The sequence below is a fragment of the Lonchura striata genome, chromosome 8 (genome assembly GCF_046129695.1).
Source record: "Lonchura striata isolate bLonStr1 chromosome 8, bLonStr1.mat, whole genome shotgun sequence".
Lineage (NCBI taxonomy): Eukaryota > Metazoa > Chordata > Aves > Passeriformes > Estrildidae > Lonchura > Lonchura striata.
The window spans coordinates 10,139,384-10,165,096 of NC_134610.1; the positions used below are offsets into that span (position 1 = coordinate 10,139,384).

At 40.3% G+C, this 25,713-nt stretch overlaps 1 protein-coding gene across 1 annotated transcript in view; it reads right to left on the bottom strand.

Moving 5' to 3' along the window:
• Window positions 1-25,713, bottom strand: part of LOC110468287 (kalirin) — a 405,960-nt gene that overhangs the window by 187,916 nt on the left and 192,331 nt on the right. The window contains exons 5-6 of the mRNA XM_021526058.3: window positions 22,591-23,103; window positions 2,290-2,412 (exon numbers count right to left, since the gene is read on the bottom strand). Of these exons, the coding sequence (XP_021381733.1) occupies window positions 2,290-2,412; window positions 22,591-23,103 (636 nt within the window). The remainder of the gene's footprint in view (window positions 1-2,289; window positions 2,413-22,590; window positions 23,104-25,713) is intronic.

Here is a 25,713-nt window from a genome sequence, read left to right on the forward strand (position 1 = left end):
TATTCATCTTTGTGAAAAGTATTACTGCTTCAGTATAAACACTATACAGCTGTGATAAAGAGTAACAATTTATTTTGAAACTGAAGTGAAAACAAGCATCGCCTTGAATCACAGGGAAAAAAAATAATCTATGCTCTTTATTTGAAAGAAAAACCACACTACAGTTTATTACCTCAAATATATTATTTCCCCACGTCCCACATTGATCATTTAGAAGGAAGAATTACTATTGTAACAAACAGAGTAGCAAATTGTTTTCCCAAAAAGGAGCTTTGGTCACAGCATGCCTATGGAGATGTACAGGAAGACCATGCAACAAAAGGCATGACCCAGTAAACATTAGGGGTGTGCATTTGCTAGAAGAACTGAAGACTGCATTTTAATTATTATTAGCTATGCCAGGATTAAAGGACAGTAGGCACAGTGTAAAGAAAAAAAACCCAAACAACAAGCACAATCAAAACAAAACACCTTACAGATCCAAGATCTGATGCAACTTTCACTGAAGTTTGTAGGCTTTTTTCCAGCTAAACATACAGCCATCTTTAGCTACTTTGTCCTCCTCCAGATCTCCAATAGATACTGATTTTAATGTATTAACAAAACAAAACAAAATTCAATACCATAAAAAAGCCTAAACCTCACAACCAAAAAAAGTGCCTCAAGATTTCATTATTTTATTACTCATATTGCTGAGCAATAAACAGCTGAGCTATTCTCAACCCAGCAGTTGCTGATGTATTGCATATAAAAAGATCCACCTAAATTATAAATCAAATTTCTAGCAAAATCTTTAATTTTCTTTTAACAGCAATGATCCCTTTCCAAGCCTAACTTCCAGTTATTTTAAGAAAATAATACTAGACAACATTATTTTACATTACCATATTTTGTGGTATTATTAGCACAAAAAAGGATAAAGGGAGATTCCCAAGCCTGACTCTTCTAATGGTATTTCTGAAGAATTATGACTAAATTTGCATATTTTATAAGTCAAATTAATTTTAATGCACTCACCTCCAGGACACATTTACTTACTGGGACTCTGAGAGCAGCAGTGTTATATGGAAACAGTGTTATCCTGGATTTTGCTAGATGGCACTGTGAGGGCAAGTTTAATTACCGGGTGCCTAGAGCCTGGTTTTCAGTGCTCTGTTCTGATATAATCACCCTAAACACATTAATAGGCATTACAAATATTTCTCATCTCCCACTGTTATGCAATGCCCTAGTGAGGCACAGTGCTTTAAGTGGGGAACAGCTAGCTAGGTGGAAGTGGCCTGTGGAATTCAGGCCAGAGAAGTTAATTACCTGCCCTGGAATTTGGCCAGAATCCCAGGGTTAATGGTGTAACCTGATGAAAGCAGTGTGGGCTCTGTCACTTCCTCGGGTGGTCAGGATCTCATTTTCCCATTTCAGGCAGCTGCTCTCCAGTGCCTTGCCCATGGGCAGCAGAGCAGGTGTGGCTCTGCAGTGACTTACACCACCAACTTTAAGCATCTCTGAGGTGTCAGCCCCCGTGCTGGAGCCTGACCCTGCACAGCAGGAGGAGGTTCACCTGCTGGAGTGCTTTACTCAGGGCAAGCTTTGCTGTAGTTGACAGTGTTAAGAGAGAGGCTCATCTCTGCACTGCACAGCTGCAGCAGGGGGTAACATGCATTTTGCTATCCACTGCAACGATCAAAACATCAATACAGCCTGTCCTCATTTCTGTGCTGAAAGCAGGGCAGTTTCCAGGACAAATAACTTATGTCTGGTAAGAATAAGAAAATGAGCAAAGCACTTATGAAGGTATATTGATGGTTTTTCTTGTTTGGAAAAGAAAGGCAAATTGAGTTGCATTCAAAAGTTCTGACCAATTAACTGAAAAAGACAAAATCCCACTGTGGCCACAACTGACAGCTTGATTAGTGTCTCCTTCTCAAGGTTTTGAAAAGTACCTTATATATAAGGTATATACCTCCACCCTCTGTCGAGGGAGAAGTATAAATTATTAAAGTGCATCCTACAGCTCTCATTAATTCCCAGTCAAAGAAATATGGAAAATAAATAATATTGTATTTGCTCTCCAAAATGTAAACAAACTCAGCAGGACTGAGCTGCTTTTAAGTCAAGGAAGTTATTTATCATGCATCAGTGTCTGGCTAGACAGAGCAACACCCTGCTGCTGCCTCAGCCAGCCTGGCCTTCCTTCCATCACCTCTCACAGGTCCCTGGTCCCTGAGCACTGGAGGTGGCCTCCTGTGCTGGCCCTCTCCTCCCCCGTGCTGCTCCCAGCACTCAACTCACCATGGAATTCATGGCAAAGTGGTTGTGCTGTGTCTGCAGGTCCAAGGCGTGTTGGTAGCTCACACCGATCTCTGTGTGACTCTGCAGGAACAACTCTTTGTTGTGGCTGATCCAGTCGAACATCTAGAAGGGTTCACACGAGAGAGAGAAAATAAAGACAGAGTTAGACTAGGAGAGAAACAGTAAGAGACAGTGCAACATATAAAAATCCTCTTCTGAGATAGATGTGTACGCAATATAGCCAAAATCATCCCACCTATGATCCTCAATAAAATAAACTGTGGTTGAACAATGGAAGCATTGAAGCTATCACCAAATTTCACTATTAACAGAATGATAGTTCAGGAAAAATAATTTATTAAACATCTTCAGTAAACTTGATCCCACAGTCTTTTTCTATAAATAATGGGAATTTCATATATAGAAAAATGTCAGCAGATGGAACTATAATCAGGGATTGCTTCATTGACCAAAGATCTAGCAGTTGATAAAGAACTTTTAATTCACAAATGGACCAAAAATTCCATAAATATTACCAATGCAATTTTCTCAAACCCCTTTATTTTTTAACTATATATAAAGTTTCCAAATATTACATTCAAATAGCCAGCTGATTTCCTACACTTTTATTACCTAGATCTTTCCAAGTTCAAAGTCAGAACCCAGCCTGTCTGCCACTTACTATTTTTGGGAATGAAGAGAAAAAAAGAAAAAAAGTATTTTATTAATATCTATAGAGAGCACACATTTCAACTTCTTCCACTTCCAAATGTATTCCCAAGCAAAATGGATTGTTCAGTACTTCAGACACAGATAGGAATGTATTGAATAAAGCTGATGAAACTCATTTCTTATTCAGAATCACATCAGTGTGACATTTCAATCTGCAGCCCATTCATTCATTATAAGCTGTCAGAAGTTCAGAAGTCAGCTAAGAGATAGTGCATTTATGTTTTAGCTTGTTCTGTGTTGTGCTAGAGACTAAATGTATTCAAAGTGAGAGCCTTTCATTCTTTACTCCTGACTGCAGCTCTGCAGGCAATTACAATCTCAGATCTTTTCTGCAAACTTCTTTGGCAGAATCCTTAAAAATCCTTTAAAACCATGTTTCCTTATCTCCATTCCAGTAAGCTGGGGAACTGTCCATTAATAAGGACTATTTCGTATTAATAATAAAAATAGTAGTAGTAGTAGTAGTAGTAGTAGTAGTAGTAGTAGTAGTAGTCATAATCTAATAACAACAACAACAACAAAACTCCCTAATTTGTTAATTCACTATAAAAAAGAAAAACTAATTATGGAGGCTGCACAGGTCAGGTCAGTGCAGTCCCTGGTGTTAAAGTGTTTTAAGGCAAAAAGGCAGTGAAGCAGCTTCTGAGGGTCAAAAGATCAGTTCAGATCTTTGTTATAACATTTCCACGTCCTCCAAAAAAAAAAGCTGTTTTGTTCTTCAGCACTGCATAACAATTTTTGACCCGTGCCAGCTGAAGAACATGCAGAGCCCGCTGCTCTGTTGCTGTAGCTGCTCAGGGTCAGTTCCCCATTCCCTGTGGAGATGGGGCTCCTGAGAGGAGAGAAAAGGCCCTGCATGGGTCACCTAAAATTCCTGCAGGAAAAGCAGCATTCCATGCTGAGCACTCGATCCAGCATGGGAGTGCTCTGCCCTATGGAGAGGATTTACAAAAATAACACTGAATATCCCTTCCAACAAAAGGCAAATAAACATTCCAAGTGTCACCAAACATACTACACTGACCTGGTCCCCAAGAAACTGTCACATATGCCTGAGTTCTTAATCTTTTATTTATGAAAATACACTTGCAGCTATAGAGTCTAAATCAGCCTTGCATTTTCTGTTGATAAATAGTCCTAAAAGCCAAATTTGATTCAAGTTACAAAGATGCAAGTCTAAAGTAATATCAATGACACAGATACTTTCTACCAATGGAGATGATCAAGCCTATCACCACTTTTTCGGGAAATATAAGTAACAAAATTTTTGCAAGGATGAGGTCAGAGTTTTCAAACATTACTGCCAATTAAGCAGAATGAAACTACCTACTACACCCGAAGAGGCATTAAAGCTTTCTCACTGGATTCCTTTTTCTCCCTTTATGCAGATTTAATAAGCAGCATTAGCACAACATAAATTGCACACTTGTGGGCTTAAGGAAAAAAAAAAAAAAAAAAAAGGCAGGAAAAACATCAAGGTAAAAAAGAAAGGAAAATTCCATAACAGCCAAGTTCATGTCCTAACAACAAGATTTTATGTCTCTGCGGAAAGACCAACAGAGATTTCTTGTAAGTAGATATATGTTTGATGAGAACATTTTTTTTAATGTTCTAAACAATCTAAAGACAGTCAGGGAGAAAAAAATTGGCAGGAATCCACTATAAATAAACAGTAAATTTAATATTTTATGCTCAGCAAAGCCAAATCAGGATCTTTTTAAGACAAGTAATTTAAACAAGTAATCTATTGTTCTGTGGATAGGGAGCATTTCCTTTATCTAATCTATACACTTAGTGCCAGATGAGAACCTAGTTTAAGTTAAGCCATGCTTCTCCCTTTTAATGTAAAATAATCAACTATTAAGAAAAAGAAAGGAAGTTTTAGAGATGATTTGCCCTTTCTTTTTCTCTTGTTAAATAAACTGAAATATGACAACAGTTTAAAGGCTGTCCTTCAAGAATTTTGAGCAACACTGAGCAATAGACCTCAATGATGAGATATGTATTACACAGTACCATAGGTCACAAGATTTCCTTAACAATGATGGGATTTAAATAAATATATAAAAATGGGGTATTACTTTCCTTTGAGATACAATGGATTGTGTTTTCAACCTTTTTTCTCTGACCAGAAACTCTAAAATGGTTTTAAACAATTTTCTCATAATAATGTGGCTCCAAGTGGCAACTCTGAAAATACCAGATGAAATGTGAGTTTAATTATGTGAGTTTAAAATGTGATGGTGCCATGAGAGTTTGCAGTGTGTGGCCAGGAGGTTTTGATATGAAGGTCTGTCAACATTGTCTGGTCTGGCCCATATTACCAGCAATATTTCCTGAAAGCTTTCAAGTGAAACTTGTTTTCCACATGAGAAACTCTGATGCTTCCTTTGTTCCTGAAGCAAGTGTACTGCCTCGTTTGTTTAATTAAAATGCACCATTATGGATGTGAACGTGCCAATGACCCAACAAATGCTATTTCTCTCAACCCTGCAAGGACTGCCCCAGTTTCAAGGGGCTAATGTGGACTCCTGGAAAAATGTTCAAGATCCTTTGACAAATGAGTTTTCCTGTCAAAGGAATGAGTTTTTAATACAATAAATATCAAAGCGTGGAGAATTTGCCCCATGAGATCAGTTTAAGCCAGATAGAGTGCCTCAGCAAACAGATTTTCCATGTCACTCTAACATTGCTATACAGCACTGTATCAACTGATCTCGTCCCATCCATGAAAAAGACTCTCTTAACAAACCTAGTCTAGTGATTATCACAAAATTAATGGATCTTTAATTATTTCTGTGACTTACTTCTTAGTTGGAGTCATGCTGACTGCCAGTGAAATAATTCTGCTCTCAAGCCTTCTAATCACTCCTGCAGTCATGAATTCACACTAAGCAGCAGCACAGAATAACTAAGATTGGACATTACATCACTAAAAACATGTGAACCAACTGTCCTCAATGTCTCCCAGACTGGCACTTCTCCACATTGCTGTAGATAATCTGGAGACAGTAAAGTACTTAGGAGTTTTCCAGTGACTGAGAAGCAGGGGGAGGGGTTAAGCACACTTAAAAAAGAAGATAAACTTTCAATGTGATTATCTCTTGTAGTCCTGTTTCTAACAATACATAAAGAAAATTGAATGTATATGCTGAAGAATCTTAAGTGCTACATTTAATTAAGGAAATTAGTCTTTTACGAGAGTCAGAAGAATTAAGAATGATGCAAAGGATCTCTTCCCTGTGCATTTTTAAGAATCTAGCCTCACTGTCACTAGTGATCATATATGCACCAGTAATTATTAAAGATGTGGTCTTGAGGCAACTTCACTTGAGATTAGGGTATCAGATCACATCTCCAGCAACAGTCCTGTTGGCAACAACGAGTTCTTAACCTCATGTTTTGTCATCATAGTTGATGAGTTACTAGAAAATCCAGGTTAAGTGTTAGACCAAACAGCAGGTCTCAAGCTGGTCATGAATAAGTCCTACAGAGGGAGAATGTGGCTCCATATTTTCCCTGGATTTGTAACATCTGGCAGGCCAGTGAGTACAGGGTGAGAACAGCTGTTTGAGAACAGACAAGAAACATGCGGATGTGGAACAGCATGTATGCAGGCTGTGCACAGTCCAGCTCTACATCAGCTAAAATGAGATTTATAACATGATTTCAGATAAAAACCTCTGCTCTCTGGCTTTTGTCAGTGCTTGCTGAGGAGCATTAGCACTGGATTCTGAACACAGCGGTGCAAAGCACCACAAGTTGATGTGCCCACCACATGGCTGGCAGCACACCCCATGCCAGTGGTATTGATGGGAGGATTACAGCCCTCATGGCCTTGGCAGCCAGTGAAACTAAACATATTTATTAATGAAATTGTTTGTACATGCTGGAAATAATAAATCCCAAATCTATTGAACACTATACTAGGGCTGGAATTAATTATGAACTGGCTTGTAGCAAATCATCTTCTCTTTAAGTTCTGAGCCATAAATATCAAACTCATATGGTTAATTAAGGGCAGGATGATAACCATTATAACCATGTAATCTTGAGGAACAATATAGGGTACATGTAAAGAAAACGGTTCCAAAGGGATATTCAGGTCAAGTCCAATCACTACTTTTGGCAGCCAATCATAGGATAAAATTTCCTTTCATAAAGGGATGAAGCTCCACCTGAAAACTAGTGAAGTGCTACAGGCCAGCTCCTCTTATGACAAGCAATTCCAAAAACTTTCTGCTTCTGTTACTGAGCTCTTTGATAAGCTCTGATCTACACAAGGCTCATATCCAGTTTATACACATTTTCTCTTAGGTCAACATTTCCCTGTAAGTTAAAACGTTCTACCAGGTGTTAAACCTTTTCCAGTGTGGACCAGGTAGGGTCACCGTCTCTTGTGCTGTTTGTTTTACTACAGCCCAGCTTCTTAACATACACAGCCTTTCTCTGCACTTGTTTTAGTTCATGGGTATCTTTCAATCCCAACTAAGATCCTAAGGACTAACACTAAGGACTTTGTGAATGTTGATTTTATTTCTTTTTTGGAAATACTCCAGTTGACATCATTTAGGATTACTTGTGCAGTGCTTCTGGTATCAGTTCTAGAAAAGGAGATACAAAAATGGGAGAGCAACAGCTGCTGGATCAACGTCAGTACCTTCTGCTTTGCCTCACTATCTTTTCTCTTGGTAGTTCCCTGCACAAATACTGACAAAGACCAGTAGTGTTTATGTGATTTGCTCTGACAAGCACAACTTGGGTGATGTTCTGAATAAGAGCAAGTTCAAGAGCACTTAAGGAAAATATGAGGCAGGGTTTTGAAATCCAGGTAATCATAAATGCATTCCCTCACTATGCCTCCATCTGCTGCTAACAAAGAGACAAAATATGTTAATCTAAAAGAATGTCTTGCCTGTAGTTGTGGAGAGAGTAGATTACTAATTATATGGTAAATGAAATCCCCATTATATTAGTGCTTTCCAATCTCTTCCAGTCTGTGGACCCCATAATTTTTTCAAGGCAAGCACTGTAGCCACTTAAGGCCTTAGAAGAATAAATCTGTTTTACCAAATACCTGTACCAACCACTAAGGAACTTAATATCCATCATTCACAGGTTGAGAAATGCTGGAGGTAAGCATACATTGCTTATTAAAGAGAGGTCCATTTAAGAGTCCATGTGCATTTTGTATTTTCAAAACTGTCCACCCAGAGTTAAACTGAATAATTGACAACAGAAAGTAGAAAGTTCCACTCTGAGAGCATCTACAGCTAAGCAAGTTCATTTTCATATGTTTTCACAATATAAACAAAATAATAACACACACACACACAACAGTAACTGCCAGAGTTCCTCTCCTGAGGTTTACAAAGTTTCCAGCTACAAGGTCTATTCCTATCTCATTAAGGGAGTTCAAGTATTCACAACAATTCAATTAAACAAAAATCAAGGCATATTTATTACATCTTTTGCAATTGAATTTAGCCAGTATTTGAAGAAAAAGAGTACTGAGCAACAGATTTGTGGTACATACACAGTCTACTGACATGCAAGGGCATGATCCAGGAAAGATTTGCATGTGAGCTAATTTTAGAGACAATCAAGAAACTCCCCCAATGTCTCCAGACTAGAATTGAAACTACAGTTTGATTGGAACCAGCCATATGTCTAGGTCACCTAAATGTCTGGGAAAGGCCAACAGAAGTGTGTGAAGGAGCATATGGGAAGCGCCAACAGTCTAAAGAATCAGGATTTCTACCTGGAACACAGAAAAATCCCTCCAGTCAAGCCTCTGAGCTACATTCAGCAGAACAGAGGACTGATGCTGGCTGTCCAGGCAAGCTGGTCCCTAAGGGATGAGGAGCCAGAAACAAGACTCAGCAGGTAGAACAGAGAGCTCATTTATCAGAGCCTGTCCCACAGCCCCTGAGGTTTACAACTGACAGCAACCAGATTTAAGCAGGAGGACATTGCACAAGTTTTGGTACAAGACGAGTCCAAGCCTAAGCCATGAAGTCAACCAGCAGGTCAGGATCAGGCCTGGTGAGGGTAACCAGGCTCAGATGCAGCCCCAGCTCCACAGCAATGAGGGAGGTCCCAGGTCATGCCACAAAACGAGTTGATGGATCAGTGCCTGGCTCAGCAGGGCCCGTGGCCAGGCAGAGCAGGGCTGTGGCAAAGCTGGCAGTAATGTTGGTTATTCATGTCCAGCAGTGCCCACAGGGCCCTTACAGTGGGCTGGGTACCTCCACAGTCACCAGGAAAATGCCTGTTCTCAGGTAGGAGGGTACTGGATCCAGAATAAATTTTGGACTTTAAGAAAAACTTTGATAGCACATCTAATTTTTTTTTTCATTAATCAACAAATTTTATGAAATTTTTTTCAATTAAAAACACCCCTCCAATCTGCTGTAATTCCTGTTATCACTTTATAAATACAGCCTTAATTAAATCAAAGCACTCGTAGATTTAAAATAGAACTCTGCATACATCTAAATGCTTTGCTAAGCCAGGGCTTAAATACAACATGGTGTTTGTTTTTGTGTTTGTCTCATGTTTACGGATGGTGACGGACAAGCCAATACTTCTGCCAGATCTTTCCCTTTCACATGTGCTCGGCGCAGGCCACGGCCAGGATAAATTGGTGTCGTTCCAACGAGGCCAATTTACACCAGCTGAAGATTCAGACCCACAGCTGTATTTGTGTAAACCTCAATGCTGCATGAACACAGTTTTTCCATTATGAATATCTGTGTATATGATTCATAGAGTACAGTAAGTAAGGCTACAGCACATTAAATTATTCCAGACAATGGGCCCAACTGTCAACCCACTAGAAAATTAGCAAGATGTGTGACGTGACAAATAGGTTTGTATTTATAGCAGAGCACCACTTCCAACATACTCACACTGAATGTTCCCACTACATGCCAGAGGAAGAGATCTGTGTCTTTTTCTCCTGACCCATATCAAGCCACAGCCATGCACAAAGTAAGGTATGTGATTCCTACAATGCTGAATAGAGAAGTAGGAGTTTTATTGTTGAAGGTGGGAGAAAATTACAGATCCTGAACATAAATACAACTAGCGACATCTGGGCGTATTTTATACGTCTGCATTGTTTGCTTGCTTTTTGAGATATTGCACCTTTCCATCACACTTAGTAACATCAAACACTCAGGCATTCCTGGAAAGGATTTTCTGTTCCTTAAAATGGAAATGGCCTTTTCTGGGCACAGATCATCTACAGAGAACTGCTTACTGTCTAAGTGGAAATTAATTAATTGGTTGGATAGGAAATGTAATACTAAAAGATATAAACAGAAAACAGCCACACTAATGGAAAACACAGTGTAAATTATAAAAATTACCTCCCAAATGTAGATCTTCCTCTCAGTTTTCAGAAGAAATTTTCATTCAGTTGAAAATGCTGTCGGAGTTTGGTGACTTTGTTATAGACCCAGGTTCTATTCCTGGCTGAATGTGTAACATTCCTGTGACTCCAAATAGCTGCCACTAAGAACAAACCAACCAGACAGATGTTTGCTGGTTTGTACAGAATCATGGCGTTTCCCCTACCAAACCCATGTGTGTCTGAGGCCCAGAGATGCAGCTGGGTGTAAGCACAGCTTTAAACACCTGACATGTCAAGCTGCTTCATGTCTAGTGCTGGGATCTCTGCAAGTTGGAAAGCTGAAGACACCAGCTTTCCATTGGACTTTGGGGTGCCGAGCCCCATCTATCCCATCCCAAAAACCAACCAGCTCAATGCTTCCCTTGGCTCTGGCAAACCTGTGGAGCTGGGAGGGCAAACAGTGTCTGCACCTGGTGAGGTGGCACAGGTGGCTCTGCAGCTGGCTTTGGGTCTCACTGCCCTGCTGGCAATGCTGCTGGATGTCACAAGGTGGTCTTCAGGGGATCCTGAGCTTCCACCACCCACTTCCTACCAGCTTTGGCACCAGGGGAGGCCCCATCAGGGAGAACCACCACATGCCAGTGCCTGACCATGCTGCCAGAACATCCATCAGACATAGAACACCTGGACACAAACTGTCAGGGAAAGATAATGAGCATTGCTGAGGGACACTGTGCTGGAGACACACTGTGGGGTCACACCTGAGGGACAAGTGGCCCATGTCAGAGCAGGAACTCTAAGGAATAGCAGCAGAAAAAAAAATAAGCATCAGAGAATAGCTGTAACAGCAGCAAAACCAGACTCATGTGAATATTATCCCTGACATGCCCTGCTGCCCACCAGCCCACCAAAAAACTTTTGACGGGCTGCGTATAAACCAAGACAAAAATGAGGGAAATTTAAGCTGGTGAAAAGTAGGTGTTTATGGCAGTGTTTCCTGCTTTTTCCTTTCAACACTCAAATCAAGATCAGAAATTTGTGTTCATAAGCTTTAAACAGAGCAAATTTCCTCAATTCAAGACTGTTTTGTCTGTGACACCTCTTCAGCACCTGTGCAGGACATGAGGCATCCAGGACTCTGGTGCCAAATAATACAGAGGAGTCTTGCAAGACACGAGGGTTCAAGAAAATATTTCTGAATTAGTTTCTCTGTAATGTGCATGATTTGTAAGAAGGAAAGTCAGAGCCACCTGGTTCAAAATGACACTGATAACTTCTGGAAGCTATTCACAGACCATGTTCCTGGTTTTTCCTCTTCAACGCTCACCAGCTCCAGAGAAGACAACCTCTCAGCTGTACACCCACCTCTATCTGTTCTCTATAAATAGATATGAAGGGTAATTTAAGACACACTTTTAAGACCCCAAGCTCTGCCAAGTGTGGGCCATTGAAAGCATTTCAGCCAAGCCAGGAAGACATTAATTTAGAAATAATCACATGGCTACATCTGAAAGATGCTGCAAAATAAGTCTGTGAACCTCACGTACAGCTTAATTACATTATTTCCCGACAGCTAGTCTCTTGCCACCTAACCTTTTTGAGGATCAAAGCAATAAATTAAAAAAAGTCCAGCTTTCTCATATTTTTCTAGATGTGTGGGCTTGGTTACCCTCTAGAACATTTGTGTCTTCTCGTCTTCATTAGCTAAAGCAAAACTTTGTGTTTAAAACATGTTACAATCATCCTTTAAAATTAGTTTTAATTCTGTACTCAGGTGCCCAAACTCATTTTTATGCCATACTGATCAGGAGAGCATTACTGTGCCTCCCAGTGGTGCCAAGTCAGAGATGCTGAAAAGTTCTCAAAATGCTCCCTTATCAAAATTGGCAAGCGAAAGAGGGAGGAAATTTCTGCAAATGCAAAAATATTCCATCAGAACATACTGCCTTCAATTATTTTTGGACCCGTTCTAATGTTCAGGGAGGAAGCAGGAGGAATAGTAACTGCGTATCCCGTGTCGGCAGCAGGAAACTACAAATAGCAGAGCACACCATGTTCCAGTTCCAGCCGCAGCGGCCGCGGAGCCGCTTCCTCACAGGCAGGGCTGGATGGGGAGCTGCTGGAGCCTGGAAACAGAGCAGGAACTGCGCCATGGTCGGGCAGTGCTGTCTGTGCCCCTTGCACTGAGAGGTCACGACTTGTGCGGGATGCTGCGGCCTCAGTGGGACAGAGCGGCTGGAACTGTGCTGCAGGGCACGCTCAGCATGGAGGAAACACGCAGCTCTTCCTCAAACCCAGCTGCAGCAGCGGAGTGAGGCATTGTTAGTGTTTTTACATTCCCATAGAAAAGATCAGGTTCAGTTCCAAGTGCTGTGGAGGCAACATATTTATCTGCCAATAAAAGAAAAAAACCCAGCGGATCTGGCAGCACAGGGCAGGATGAATTAATAGAGAAAGAAGGAAAGCACTGAGATGTTTATTTTACACATCAGGTTGGGACTCCCCCTGCAGAACAGGCTTCTTGTGCGACAGGAGGCAAGGCAGCTAACCCCTGTGGTTTTCAATTCCCAATTTTTAGCTTTCAACTATGTGTTCTTTGCACTTAATTTTGCTGCTCCAGTGCCAATCCAGTTCAACAGAAATCAGTGTCCGGCAGATGATTGCCCTTCCTGATGGACAGCTGTCCACATCTGAAAAATTAGTACAAATGCCTTCAGAAGATTCCTGTGTTCTTTGCTTCTGGAGTCTGAACTCGGGTCATGGAAGTGTTAAGAGAGGAAGTTTGTACTCTTAAAGCTTTTGAGCCAGCAGCAGACTTGTTGCAGGAGAAACAGAAATGTCAACAGGAGGCTACAAAAGCGTCCTGTCCCATTGCCACAGAGACAGAAGTGATGGTTACAGCAATGGAAGGTGGCATTCACCACTAGAATCACAGCCGCAAGGAAGAGAATTTCTGATCTATATATATTTACCCTGGTCCCTGTATTGATCTGCTCAGCAGGCAAGGCAATCCCACACTTCCGCAAACCAGATGGCAAAATGGGGCTTGTAGCTGCTTTCAGTTGTAGGAGCAGCACAAAAGCATTTGGTGTGTACTTGTGAATTTGTCCTGTGGTTATTAGCTTTGTCCCCAAGCTTTCTACTGATGGATGGAAAGGCAGAAAAGCAAACATTCACACAAAGGAAGACCCCCTGGTCTTGACTGATAAGTAGGAGAGTAGCAGGATACAAGCTTGACACGGTGGAGAAGCTGCAAGCTCCTTTGGAGCATCACTAATAATGAAGACTTTTTTCTTTTGCAGTCCAATTAGCCTAAATAAGTTCTATTTGTGCTTTGAGGAAAGTTAAGTTAAAAACATCTATAATGAGCTCCCAGTCTTGCAAAAATCTAGTATTTTTTTTTTCCCTACAGGTACCAAGAACAGGATCTTATTAAGTGTAACCAGCAGTGGTCAAAGTAATGAACACTTCCCACAGAGCCCACCACGATTAGTTCCCGCTCCAACAACTCTTCACTTTAGCTTGGGGAGCAACAAATTGTGGATGGCATCAGCAACCTGTCAGGAAGTGGCTTCTGATTAAAGCCAGCAGATGTCAGCTCGCTGCATCTTTAATTCAGAACTGCAGCCTGCAGACAGCAAGTGCCAGCATGCAGGTTCTGAACTGAGAGATGCAGTCTATGCAGGATTCATACTCCTCTCAAAGATGAAGGGGTTTGCAAGTAATTTATTGTTATAGATGCTGAAGTTTTGCCCCCACAGTTCCCTAATGATTCTTTGGGGCCCGTGTTTAGGTAATGGAAATGGCAGATTTGACACAGTTTAGCTGCCACTCTCAGAGCCTTCCAAAAGGGAAGGTGCAGATTCCACTATGAAATCTCTTTAGCACATGACATCTACACTCACAGCATCACAATGAACTGTCAACACACGCTCTGTGCACAACCACCCCTTGTTACAATGTTTTTTCTGCTTCTAGGCAAACTTTGTTCTTTTATCTGGATTGTTTAAAAATAATTTAAAATTCTGACACCAGGTAAGCCCAAAACACAGGAAATCCATGAACCTGTTATGCCACCACTGAGGTTCCAAAAAAGATCAGTAAAGATTCATTCAGAACACTGTATTCTTTATTCAGCTGCATTAGAACATCTCATAGTGGCTTACCCATGACAATGAGTAGTGATGTGCTTCAAGACAAAGCAGAAGCAGTACTCACTAACAAAACTTAAATTATATTAAAATGCTACAGAAAAAAAAAACATGGTAAAGAACAGATTTGAATAAACACTGAAAGTTAATTAAAACCTGCTGCAATAGAGTCATTGGTGCATGCTTTCAATTCTCACCTGTTTATTAGAACCTCCTTTGTTCTAGGAAGTGTGAAGTAATTAAATACAAGTGATTAGATCTGGCATAGGTTCATCTGGGTAAATACATATATTTTTAAGAATAAATGTACAGTTTCACCCTTTGATATGAACTTCCCGTGTTGGTCTTTTGTCTGTCCTTGATTGATGCTATCAGAAGAGTTATTGCTCAAAACAGCTTAAGTGAAGCAGAATATTCCCAGTATATGCCAAAGCAACCCAAACCCTCTGTGTTCCATAGGAATGTTTTCATACCCTTACATCTCCAAGGGCCATTCTCAACTGAAAAGCTGCATTTCTTTGTTGGAAACAACCAACATCCCAGTCAGATTCAGGACCTCACTGTGCTAAATGTCATACAAACATGCACTCAACTATTTATTGTTTATGCACCAGCTCAGTCTGAATTCAAGCCTCCTTTCCATATCACCCATATAAATCATCTTTCCAGATGGTATCTGCCAATCCAACAATTCAGGGACCTATCTGCACTTTCTTTCTGTATTCTACCTGTATTAGAAATGATGTGTCAGAGCAAACACTTCATGTTGAACATGAGGCCTGCCCTCTGCTTTAGTTTCAGAGTGGGTTTAAGTACAAAGGATGGGATGACATGATGACCTTCTATTCCCATGGCAGCTTATTTCGGCTGATAGCTGACTTTCCTTTCTAACACTGGCATCCCAAGCCTGAGTCTATGAACAGTTGTCTAGTGAGACTCTCTATAGCAAAAAAGGCACCATATGCTAAGGGAAACTTCACATTATAAAATAAAGCATTTGTCATTGGCAGCATGGGAGAAGATGCCAGATTTGGAAACAAGGTTTCAGGAGAGAACAGACACTATGTGCTCTGTTCGAGAATTCATTGCATGAAAAAAGACAAAGATGTTAAGGCAACTTAAAGTACTTCAACTAAGTTCAAAGACTCTTGAGCAATGTCTATTCCAAATTCATATATGTGGAGATCTATATATTTATTCTGTACAATAAAAATAAGAACCATTTGTGTCAGGAATTGGTTTCAAAGCCCATTATTTATATACCAGGACTATTGCAAGCCCTTGCCAATCAGGCTCCCATAATGTTGCCAATGTGAACTAACATAACTGGAACCCTGGGAAGGGGACACCAGGATGGACAGATGGAGATGTGGTCTCATTACCATAAGGGAGTGGCCAGAGCTGACCCTGCCACCAGCAGGGCTGGAGCCAGAGCCAGTAACTGGTACCTGGGAATGCCACCCTGCTTCAGCTCACTCACTGTTGTCACTGGGAGCCCTGATAGAGACCTCGAGTCCTTCATAGATTTCAATAGCAGCTGGAACTCCTTCTACTTTACAAGACCAAGCCTCTGTCTGTTTAGCAGACAACCCAGGGAGACCTTGAGCACCAAAATGCAACTAGATCAGGGCTACAGCTAAAACTAATCTGAAACCGAGTTGTTTCACCTGAAAGGAGAAGCAGTTGCTTTGGGCTGAGAGGGGTAGGTACCACCACCACCAACTTGGTCCTCTAAGAACTCTTTTTCTGGAATTACAGGTAAGAGATTTCATTTATACTTAGCAGTAAATTCTTGGTCACTCTTCTTATAAAGCTCTTTGCAAACACATGTGTGTTCACAAACAGCCAGTTTAGTGCCTTTCCCAGGCAGCATCTGTACCCCAAGGCCCTGTCCTTTCTCTGCAAAGACATTTGAAATAGGCTAAGGATGACAGAAACATGCTTAAATGAGTCTCACTTAGACTCTTAGTCAAATACCTCTGCAGAAGACACTAAGCTTATTGAATCCTTTTATGGCAAAGTCTTACAGAGCTTACCTCAGGTCTAACAACAACCCTCGTGTTCAGAATCTCCAGGAAAGCTCCTTATTGCAATGCTCACTCACTGTGCTGTTGTGATATTCGTGGTGTAAGTACTTAGATGGAAAATCCAGAGCATGCTGAGTTCTGCACACCACTTCAGTGTTCACGTAACTTAAATGAAATCTAAATCCTATACAAAAATCCATGCCTAATCCATTATTATTATTATGCCTGTATGATTATTACTGTTAACTGCTAAATATTATTCATTCAGTAACAAATCCTTTCATAGTCAAACAGCACATGGGGCATATGTACTTCAGATGTGCTCTCATTATTAATCTTGACTGTGGTTCTGTCCCCTCTCAATGCGCTTCCTGCCTCCTCCCCAGTCCCAATTAACCACCTCCCCAGAACTCCTTCATTTTTTATTCATTTCACATATGAAAGGTTCCTCTGTCACCTTCTCAGAACTCTCCTCATTGGCTTCCTATTCTCACTCCCTGGGACACATCCCTCTCACAGTAATTGTAAGCCAATAATTCACATGACATCTTTGAGGTGATTTTATATATGGCACATAGCACAGATCAAAGAAACCAAGTGCTTCCAGCAGTGAAATAAGAGAGGGGAAATGGCCCTTCACTAAGTGGATTCTATCTCAGAGGAGCCCATGCCAGGTCTGTGCCAGGTCTGGTGGAAATATGCAAATCCTAAAGGGTTAATATGACATGTCACTGAAAAGAAAACTCTATAAATTTGCTTTATGCATCACTTCAAGGGTCTTTTGATAATGCTAAAAGAAGGAAACTTAGAGGTGATGTGGAATGTAAAAGGAAGCAAAGTTGGTTTTTAACCTTTCTTATACTGCTTTTCCAGAAAGTCAGCTAGAACCCATTTCTAGGAAATGCTTCCCTTGACTAAAAGGGCAGCTACAATTGCTCTACTTAATGGACTGTAATAAAATAAACTGCCTCCTATTAGCAAGAAGGATAATATAATCAGTTTTGTAATGCATTTTATTACAGAACACACAGCATCAGAATTTTTAAATGCAGTGTGGGGAAGTAATGTATGAAACAGTTAAAATGGATGTCTTATAATCTCAAATGTACTGATAATTTCGTTGCTCTCAAACATCAAGATATCAATGTTTCCTCTTTAAAGCCATCTTTTCTCACCTAAACCACAGCATGAATTTCCACATTTTGCATTCTATTATCCACAAAGCCATCTTGCATCTTTTTAGATGAAGAGTAGCTTGCAGAACATTTCTTCCTTCTGAGGAACATGAATCCTTGGCAGGTGTAACACTCCAAAACCAGTATGGGCATGGTCCAAATACTTGAATTATATATTCCTGGATATTCCTCTCTCTCACTTACTGTTAAGCTAGAGCCTCTCTGTACTTTTCTAGACTAACTCTGCCTGGTGTTAAGTGACATTCTAAACTCCTAAATTTCATCTGGCAATTCAGAATGGGTATACGTTTAGTTAATGGGTATAATGTGCTTCTGCTGACAATTAATAGGAGTCTTCCCAATACTTTCACTAGAAATGGGAACTGTACACTGGACAGGAGTCAAGTACAGCTGACATATCTGTCATTTTCTTCCATGAGAAACCAAATGTCACATTATTTATTTCACTCCGTGGGGCCTGAGTTTAACAGCATCTACTCAGTAGACTAACATAACACATCAGTTCTCTTATTTAAGTAGACCTACTTATTTAAGTAGACCTGACTGAGGAAGGGGTCAGAAGTCGGTGTGAGAAGGGAGGAAGGCAGTATCTGCTCAGTGCCACAGTCTCACTGCTCACCCTTGCACAGGGAGTGGGATGCAAGAGAACTGCTGCAACTGTTACTGCATCCTATTCCTCTTGACCATTTGCTTATACCCCCCTCCAAACCTGTCTCCTATCTATGAACTTTGCATCGTTAATCACATTCCCATCATTTTCGCACTCACTGAAATCTTTCTGTTGTTCCAGGCTGGTCACATCACCTGGGAAATGGGAGCCACAGCTGCCGTGGAGGAGGAGCTGCAAGTCATCCGTGTTTTCCACCCCCTCTCCCTGCAGGCACCCACAGAGCAGCAGCACCATGGCAGCCCCAGCAGCCTGCACAGCTTCCCACCGCCTGCTCCACAGGGAAAATCACTGCCAGAGCTGTGTTTTTCAAAGGGAAGCCCTGGTTTACATGGGGCTGATGGTTTTAACTGTAAGCCTGCTACTTCACTGCTCCTTGAAGACTAGATGTGGCCTGTGGTTTGCCACTAGATTTTCTACAAAGCTGGCCTGATCCAAATAAAATGTTTCTCCCACCGCAAGCTTCCAATGAAATTCACTCGTGGCATTTTCTAACTCCATGTTTTGGAGTTCTCCTTTGTGTAGTGGACTGTGTGGGAAGTTAGGAAGCAGAAGGGGAGGTGAGGACAGAGAGAACACGCCAAGCCCCCTCTGCCTCCTGTTGGGGCTGACCCCCACAGTGTCAGAGCAGCTCCTCGCTCTGCTGGGAGCAGCTTACAGTGCAGAGCCTCAGCCCGCTCCAGCTGGTGACTGTATTGTTTATACTTAACACGGACAACGCTGATTACATCATGATAGATGGTTTTCATTCACATCCATGTTGGGGCAGTAAAATTGGTGTGGAACCAACACAGAATGATGTGGAAATTCCTACAAAAGTCAAATTGGGTGCCAGTTACAAATGATTTCCAGAAAAGCTGGAAAGTACGGAGTGTAAGTATATTTTTTGTCTTTTTTTGGTATTTATTCAAGTGTAAAACATGTGGACTCTTGCCTGAATTCTTCTCCCTATCCAGATTTCCACCAACCAGTTATCATTTCACAGATAGTTCTAATACTTGGATGTACATTGATTGTCAGGTTTTTGTTTCAAACAATATTCAATTTAGACTGGGATGCATTTTTTAATGTTACTGGTGACTAAAAATATTTTCCCTGTTACCCAGTAAAACACAGTGAAGCCTCAGTTCTAGTTTCAAAATTATATATATCTGTACATACGTATTTCTCCATTAGCTGGCGAGGAATAAATTTGTTGAACAGTGAGGGTCAGGGCTTTGCCAGCAGCTGAAATGTGTTATTTATCAGCAGATCATTACAGTCAGCACTGCACAGCATGTGAACTTCCTCACACCCCTCTGCCAAAGCTCCCCACATGGCTGACCTGCCTGCTGACTTGAGCTTCAAGGAGCTTCCAGTCTCCATCTGGAGATTCAATCTCACTGCATTGCTTGTGCCTATGTGATAGCCCCACTTTTCCTTTCCCTTGGCCCCAGTACAGGAAAGTAAAACCCTAAAGGCCTGAATGGGGACAAAGTTTTTCTACAGAAAGTCCTGCTCTCTCTCACTGATTCAAGTGGGAGAAGCCCAGGCTGTGACTGCCACCCCCTCTGTTTATTTTGGCAATAATATGAATTGTTCAACACAAAACTGTACAGACTTCTGTAAGTTGTAATGCCTGTAATTTAAATATTTTTTATGTCCAGGCAGTGACTGCCATTTCTAAATGTTCTAATGCAGGGGATCTCTAGGAGGAAGAAAAGTGAATTTATTTGCTTTTAAAATCTGGGGTACCGTAATACCAAAGTGTTCAAAAATTAATCTTCTTTAAAATACTGTGTGTTTTAGTCCTTGTGTCCCTTTTTTTCTCCCCTCTATCCCATTTTTAAGAACTTAAGGCAATGAGGACACCTGAAATTTTTGAAATTAGAGATGTCCAGAAAATTAATGTCCTTGTCCATTTTCTTCTTATTAGAACAAGTTTGCTGAAATATCATCTAATGAATATAGAGAAGTATTTTAAAAGACCCTGAAACTTTGTTTATGTTCAGAATTTATTGTTGGAGTTTGAGCTTTCACAGGCTATTAGAGTTGTCATGTGATTAGAACTAAATTACATGTCTAGGTTATACAAAAAGAGCTGTGTCTCTCTCCAGGAGATGAAGAGTAACTGGGCCCTGCTACCATACCTGAGTAGAATGCAACTGAGAAAATGGAGGTACCAGGAAACTAAAATTCAATACACAGACACATTGGTGGCTATTTCTACAGTGGAGACATTCAGACTGGATTTAGCACTGGACATTTTATGAAACAAGTAATTTCCAGTCTGAGGTGGTCAGACTACTTCAAGGAGACCTGAGAAAGGCAGCTACAGAGGAAAAGCACATCCATGTTTTACATCAGTCTACACGAGTGAAATGTGATGTTAAAGGGTCTGAAACCCTTCTGGGAAGAATCTGAGGGACTCAGAAACTGAGAAGATTAAAAGCACAGATTTGGGAATATAAAACAAGAAAATATTTTATATTCTTTAACAAAATGTAGAAGAAAAGGCAAGCAGAGCCTAAGGAGGGAGAAGCTGACTGTATGTTTCATTAATGTGAGGCAGATGAAGAAAAGAGTAGAATCTTGGTTTTGTCAAACTGGAATTGCTCAAGACAGCCAGTGTTACAAAGGCAGAAATCACATTCTCATTGCTTCTTTCTTCATCTCAAAAGTTTTGTGTATTTGTTGACTTGCCTAGACCTTACACATATCAATCTCAGAGTATCACAGGCAAAGAGCTTTGCTGTCACATTGCCTAGACTTATATCACACGATCCTTTCATGCCTGTGCAGGAGATGGAAAGGAAATTCCTTGGAGACCTCCTTCAATGACACAGAACAGCTCCTGGCAACAAGGACTTCTCAAACAGTGAGTTGATCTGAGAGCCTTTCAGCTTTTAACATTATTAATTATAATACATACTTCCTAAATAATAATAATTCACTAATAATATTAATGAATAATAATAACAAAATAATTATAAAATTATATTAATAAGCAGTGGTCATCTGAATATCCAAAGAAACTGAAAATCCAAAGTGATGCACTGACTGAAGTACAGCCACTGCTGGGAAGGACAAGTGAGTGGCCTCCTTATAGCATATGACACAGAAGAACAAGGGAGAATGCTGCTATTGTAGCATTTGCAATTAAAACTCTGCTCCTTGAGTGATGCTGCAGTGACTGTTATTTTAAAGGAACTCATCTGAATTCAGGGTTTTCCCAACAGGAGGATTGATTATTCAATGATGGAGCTTTTTCAGACCTAGCAAGTCTTAGAAATATTTAGTAAATGCATTGAAAACCAATATCAAGTGTCTTGTTCTGCACTACTGAAGATTAAGTTTGTTTCAACAATGTGCTTCTCGGTGATATCATACAATAACACTAACTAGTAGCTGATTTAAAAAAAAAAAAATCATTCTCATGAGATGCCCCTGCTCATGGGTCTGCTTTTCTTCTGCAACTCCTCTGGGTCTGTCCAGGCAGACACATTAGTGAAACAACTGGATAATACATTAAGTAGAGAAGATTCCGAGATTGGTGCTTTTGATGGATATCCGGACTAGATAAACACGAGTCTGAGAGTTCAGTACATTCCACAGAGAATTCCCCACCTCTGTGGCCTGGAATTTTAAATGTGCCAACAAAGACTTCTCACAAGATCACCTACCAAGGCGCCAAGCACTTCTGCATTAAGAAAGCCAAGGCTTTAGCGCTTCACAGCCTTCTAAAGTAAATTTCCTGAAACCCATACTTGAAATTTTCCATATATTCCAAGAAGTGCAAACCATAATCACAGTGAATCAAACCCCAAAAACATTCTTCTTTTGGCGCTACGACAAATAGATAAATATATTCTTAAGCTTAGTAAAAGAAGCTCAGAAAAAAAAAAAGTCAGATTCTTGTGCTAATGTCTACCAAATATACTTATTATATGACTGAAAATCAGATTAACTTTCACCATAAGCAGCACAGAAAATTACTCTTGGATATTACTATGCCTGCTACATCCAAGTTAGCTTGGTGAACTTGGTTTACGAGTCACATGAGGTGTATCTGCTGGCAACATGAAATTTACACTTGTGATGAACACCTCCTGTTACCACTTACAGATAAAACGGTCACCCTTGCAATAGAGTCTTGTTGAAAGCATGAAAAAAGGAAGACATTACTCCCTACCTTCTCTGCATCTTGCTCAAAAAGCCGGAGTTGAAAGCACTGGTCCAGTTTCAACTTTCGGACATGCCACATCTGATGCAAGTGTTGCCGGGTAGAATGCAGCTTGTCCAAAAGGCTGGTGATCTTTGGCACAAGACTTTGAAAATCTGCACTTCCAGGAATGCAGTTCCTACCAGAAAAACCATCACTGGATCTTATGCATTGTAATAACCTCTGGCCCTCACGATCCAGTTCTTCCACAGGAGCTTTAATCACTTTTTTCTTAAGCTGTGTGTGCTCATCAATCAGCCTTCTTGAGCCCTCAACATCAACTGGAAACTCCTTCCTAGCCAACATTTCCTGGAGATCCTCCAGCCTTGATAATAAATGGATGGCACTGTTGAAAAACTCTTCCAAGGAGACACGCAGCTCTATCCATTCGTCGTGGTTGTAATCCAAGGACCCTTCAAACTCATCTGTCAGTTGAGAAGGATCCACAAGCTTTGCCAGGCCTTCCACAGACACCATACTTGTCTAAGGAAGGGAAAAGGACAGCATTTAAATCAGGGACCATCCAATCAGAATTAACAGCACAAACCATAAACAGCATAAGGTGAGTATTTTCCTCATCAATACGCAACTGAAGGAACATTGCAAAGGATGTCAAGGACCGTGTTTAATTTTAATATATTAACTAGGCAGAACCATTTGCTTCTATTGGCATTTATTTATTTAAATACTTATTAAAAGATGTTTACTGGATATTTACTGGAATAATGCCTACCTTTTTCAGCTGGCCTGGCTATCAAAAACATGTAGTAAAAATGTTTCTGCTACAGATTTCCTCAGCCCAGTTGGACACTGAAGACTCCTTACTGCAGCTTTTGGATATCTGGACCTGGTTGTTCACCAGATGGGTACATGGCATTACAGGCACTCTGCTACTTGTGCTACACCCCAGCTAGCAGCTACACAGAAGCAAAAGTTTCAGGTATATGACCTAAAGCAGGTATTGCAAATTGCCTTGACAGCTGGTTTTCTTATTCCAAATTATTCCAGTTGGCTTTTTGCCACTCTTTCATATTAGCAATTTCTAATGTAATTATGCTAAAATCAATGTGAAAGTGAAATGTCATTGAAGTATTAGCAACTAGAATTTATTGCCAATAGAAAGTACTGCTCACGAATTATACACAATCAATGAGAAATGGTTTTAATTCATTCAGACTCAGTAGCTGGTGACAGAGAAAAGCACTGGGTGTTTCAAAATTACAGTTTAAGGACACAGCATCTGATAGCTTTTCCCATTTGTTTTAGACAAAATACTTCTTTCTGAAATTAGGAGCATCGCATTTCATATGTAGCTAGAGATTTTCAGTGCTCTCATGTTAACACCCAAGCTGGCAGCCCTTAAAGGCTTGTCTCTTCATCAGTGACTGCACATCTATCCCCTACAGACGAGGCCTCTAAAGAATGTCTGAGCTTGTGCTCTTCAGGAATGGAGGCACTCAATAATCCCAGCACTCTTGTAGAAGTCATCTACAAAGAAAAACACCTAAAATCCTGACCATATCCCTAAATTATATCCAAAATAGTAGGCTAACCACTAGTTAAAGGTTAACAATGGGCTTTTTCTTCCAATTTGTATCCATCCAAAAGTATTAGGCATTCTGCAATGTGTTAAAATTGAGATTGTATTGAACTTAAGCTCAGGAGAAAGATTATTTTAAAATGTTCTTGCAATATTCCTTGCTTTGAGGGAAAGGGAGGGCAGAGGGAGGAGCAAACAAACATTGGGAAATATGTAGCTTTAGAGCATTTTCAAATTTTTAAACCTCCTGATCTGGACACTGAGACCTTGAAGATAATTCAGTTTAGAGTTTAACTGCCTGTCAGGGAAATACTTTTCTTCATGGCTAACACTTGGACATCCCCCTGCAGTCTGTCAAGCTAATGGAAACACTGTTCTCATCATGCACAGAATTTGACATTATGAGACAGTTTGACATTATGAGCTTTTCATTTCTCAAATTTGGCAGAAATTTTCTTTATTCAGGTTTTATTTTTTTACATAGTTCTTTAAACTCTAAAGAAAACAGTTTTAGAGAGGCAGGCAGGTGCTTACTGTTTCCTAGGCATTGCTCATCCTTCTTTTTGAAATCAATTTAAAAAGTGCTGTCCACTATTTAGTCAGTTTCAATAGGAGAAAGAAAATAGTCTTGAAGGCACCTCTGAATTAATGCTAAATAAGCTGCCTGGTCCATTCCTCAAAGTGACAGGAAACTTTGGAATCCACATACATCAACCAAACACTTTTCTTTCTCTTTCTGGCTGAAGATCTGTGTACATGCTTCATTCTGGACTGTGACATAGAAACACTGTGCCCAAATCTCACCCCCCAAAATTCAGCTCATCAGTGTCCACTAAGGGTCCCACAGTGCCCTGGCACACACATAATGCTTCCATTAAGCTCAAAAGAGAAAGCTGGCCTTAAAAGAATCTTTTCATTAGAAGTTCCTTGATTGTGGTGTGTACATTGCAGGGTGGACTGCAGCTTAGGAAATCTTTGTTTGAATCATGGAATTGAAGGACTCAAACCATTCTATGATTCTGAGTGTCTGCAGGTGATCCAATACACAGTGAAAGAACTGACTCTCCTCCAGCCCAAAAATTTGTGAACCATGTGAATAGCCCTGCAGACAACTAAGGCTCAAAGGCCCTGATAAAACATACAAAATGAAAATACCCTTAATGCATTCCAGCATGTACAGCAAACAAATCCAGAGCTTTTAAAACAATACAAACTCAGAGCTGTAAACATGAAGCATAACTTGGTCACAGTTTACTCTTTACTATCATCTCAACAACTCCATATAATAAAAATATGTCAAGCCTCCAGAAGGTATTTATTAATTTTAAAACCAAACAAATGTTCTAGAAATATACAATACTTAAACTGTTACTTTATCTGTCCTCAAAGGTACTGAGGAGTGCAAAGACTTATTTAATGAAAGCAAAATTTATGAGTTGTCTGCATTTTGTGAAACAGGGGTGAAAATTTACAAGCACTTAAAATGTGATAATAATATAAAATTGTGTTAATGAGTAACACCAATCTAATTCCCTGTAGCAATTCAAGGGTCC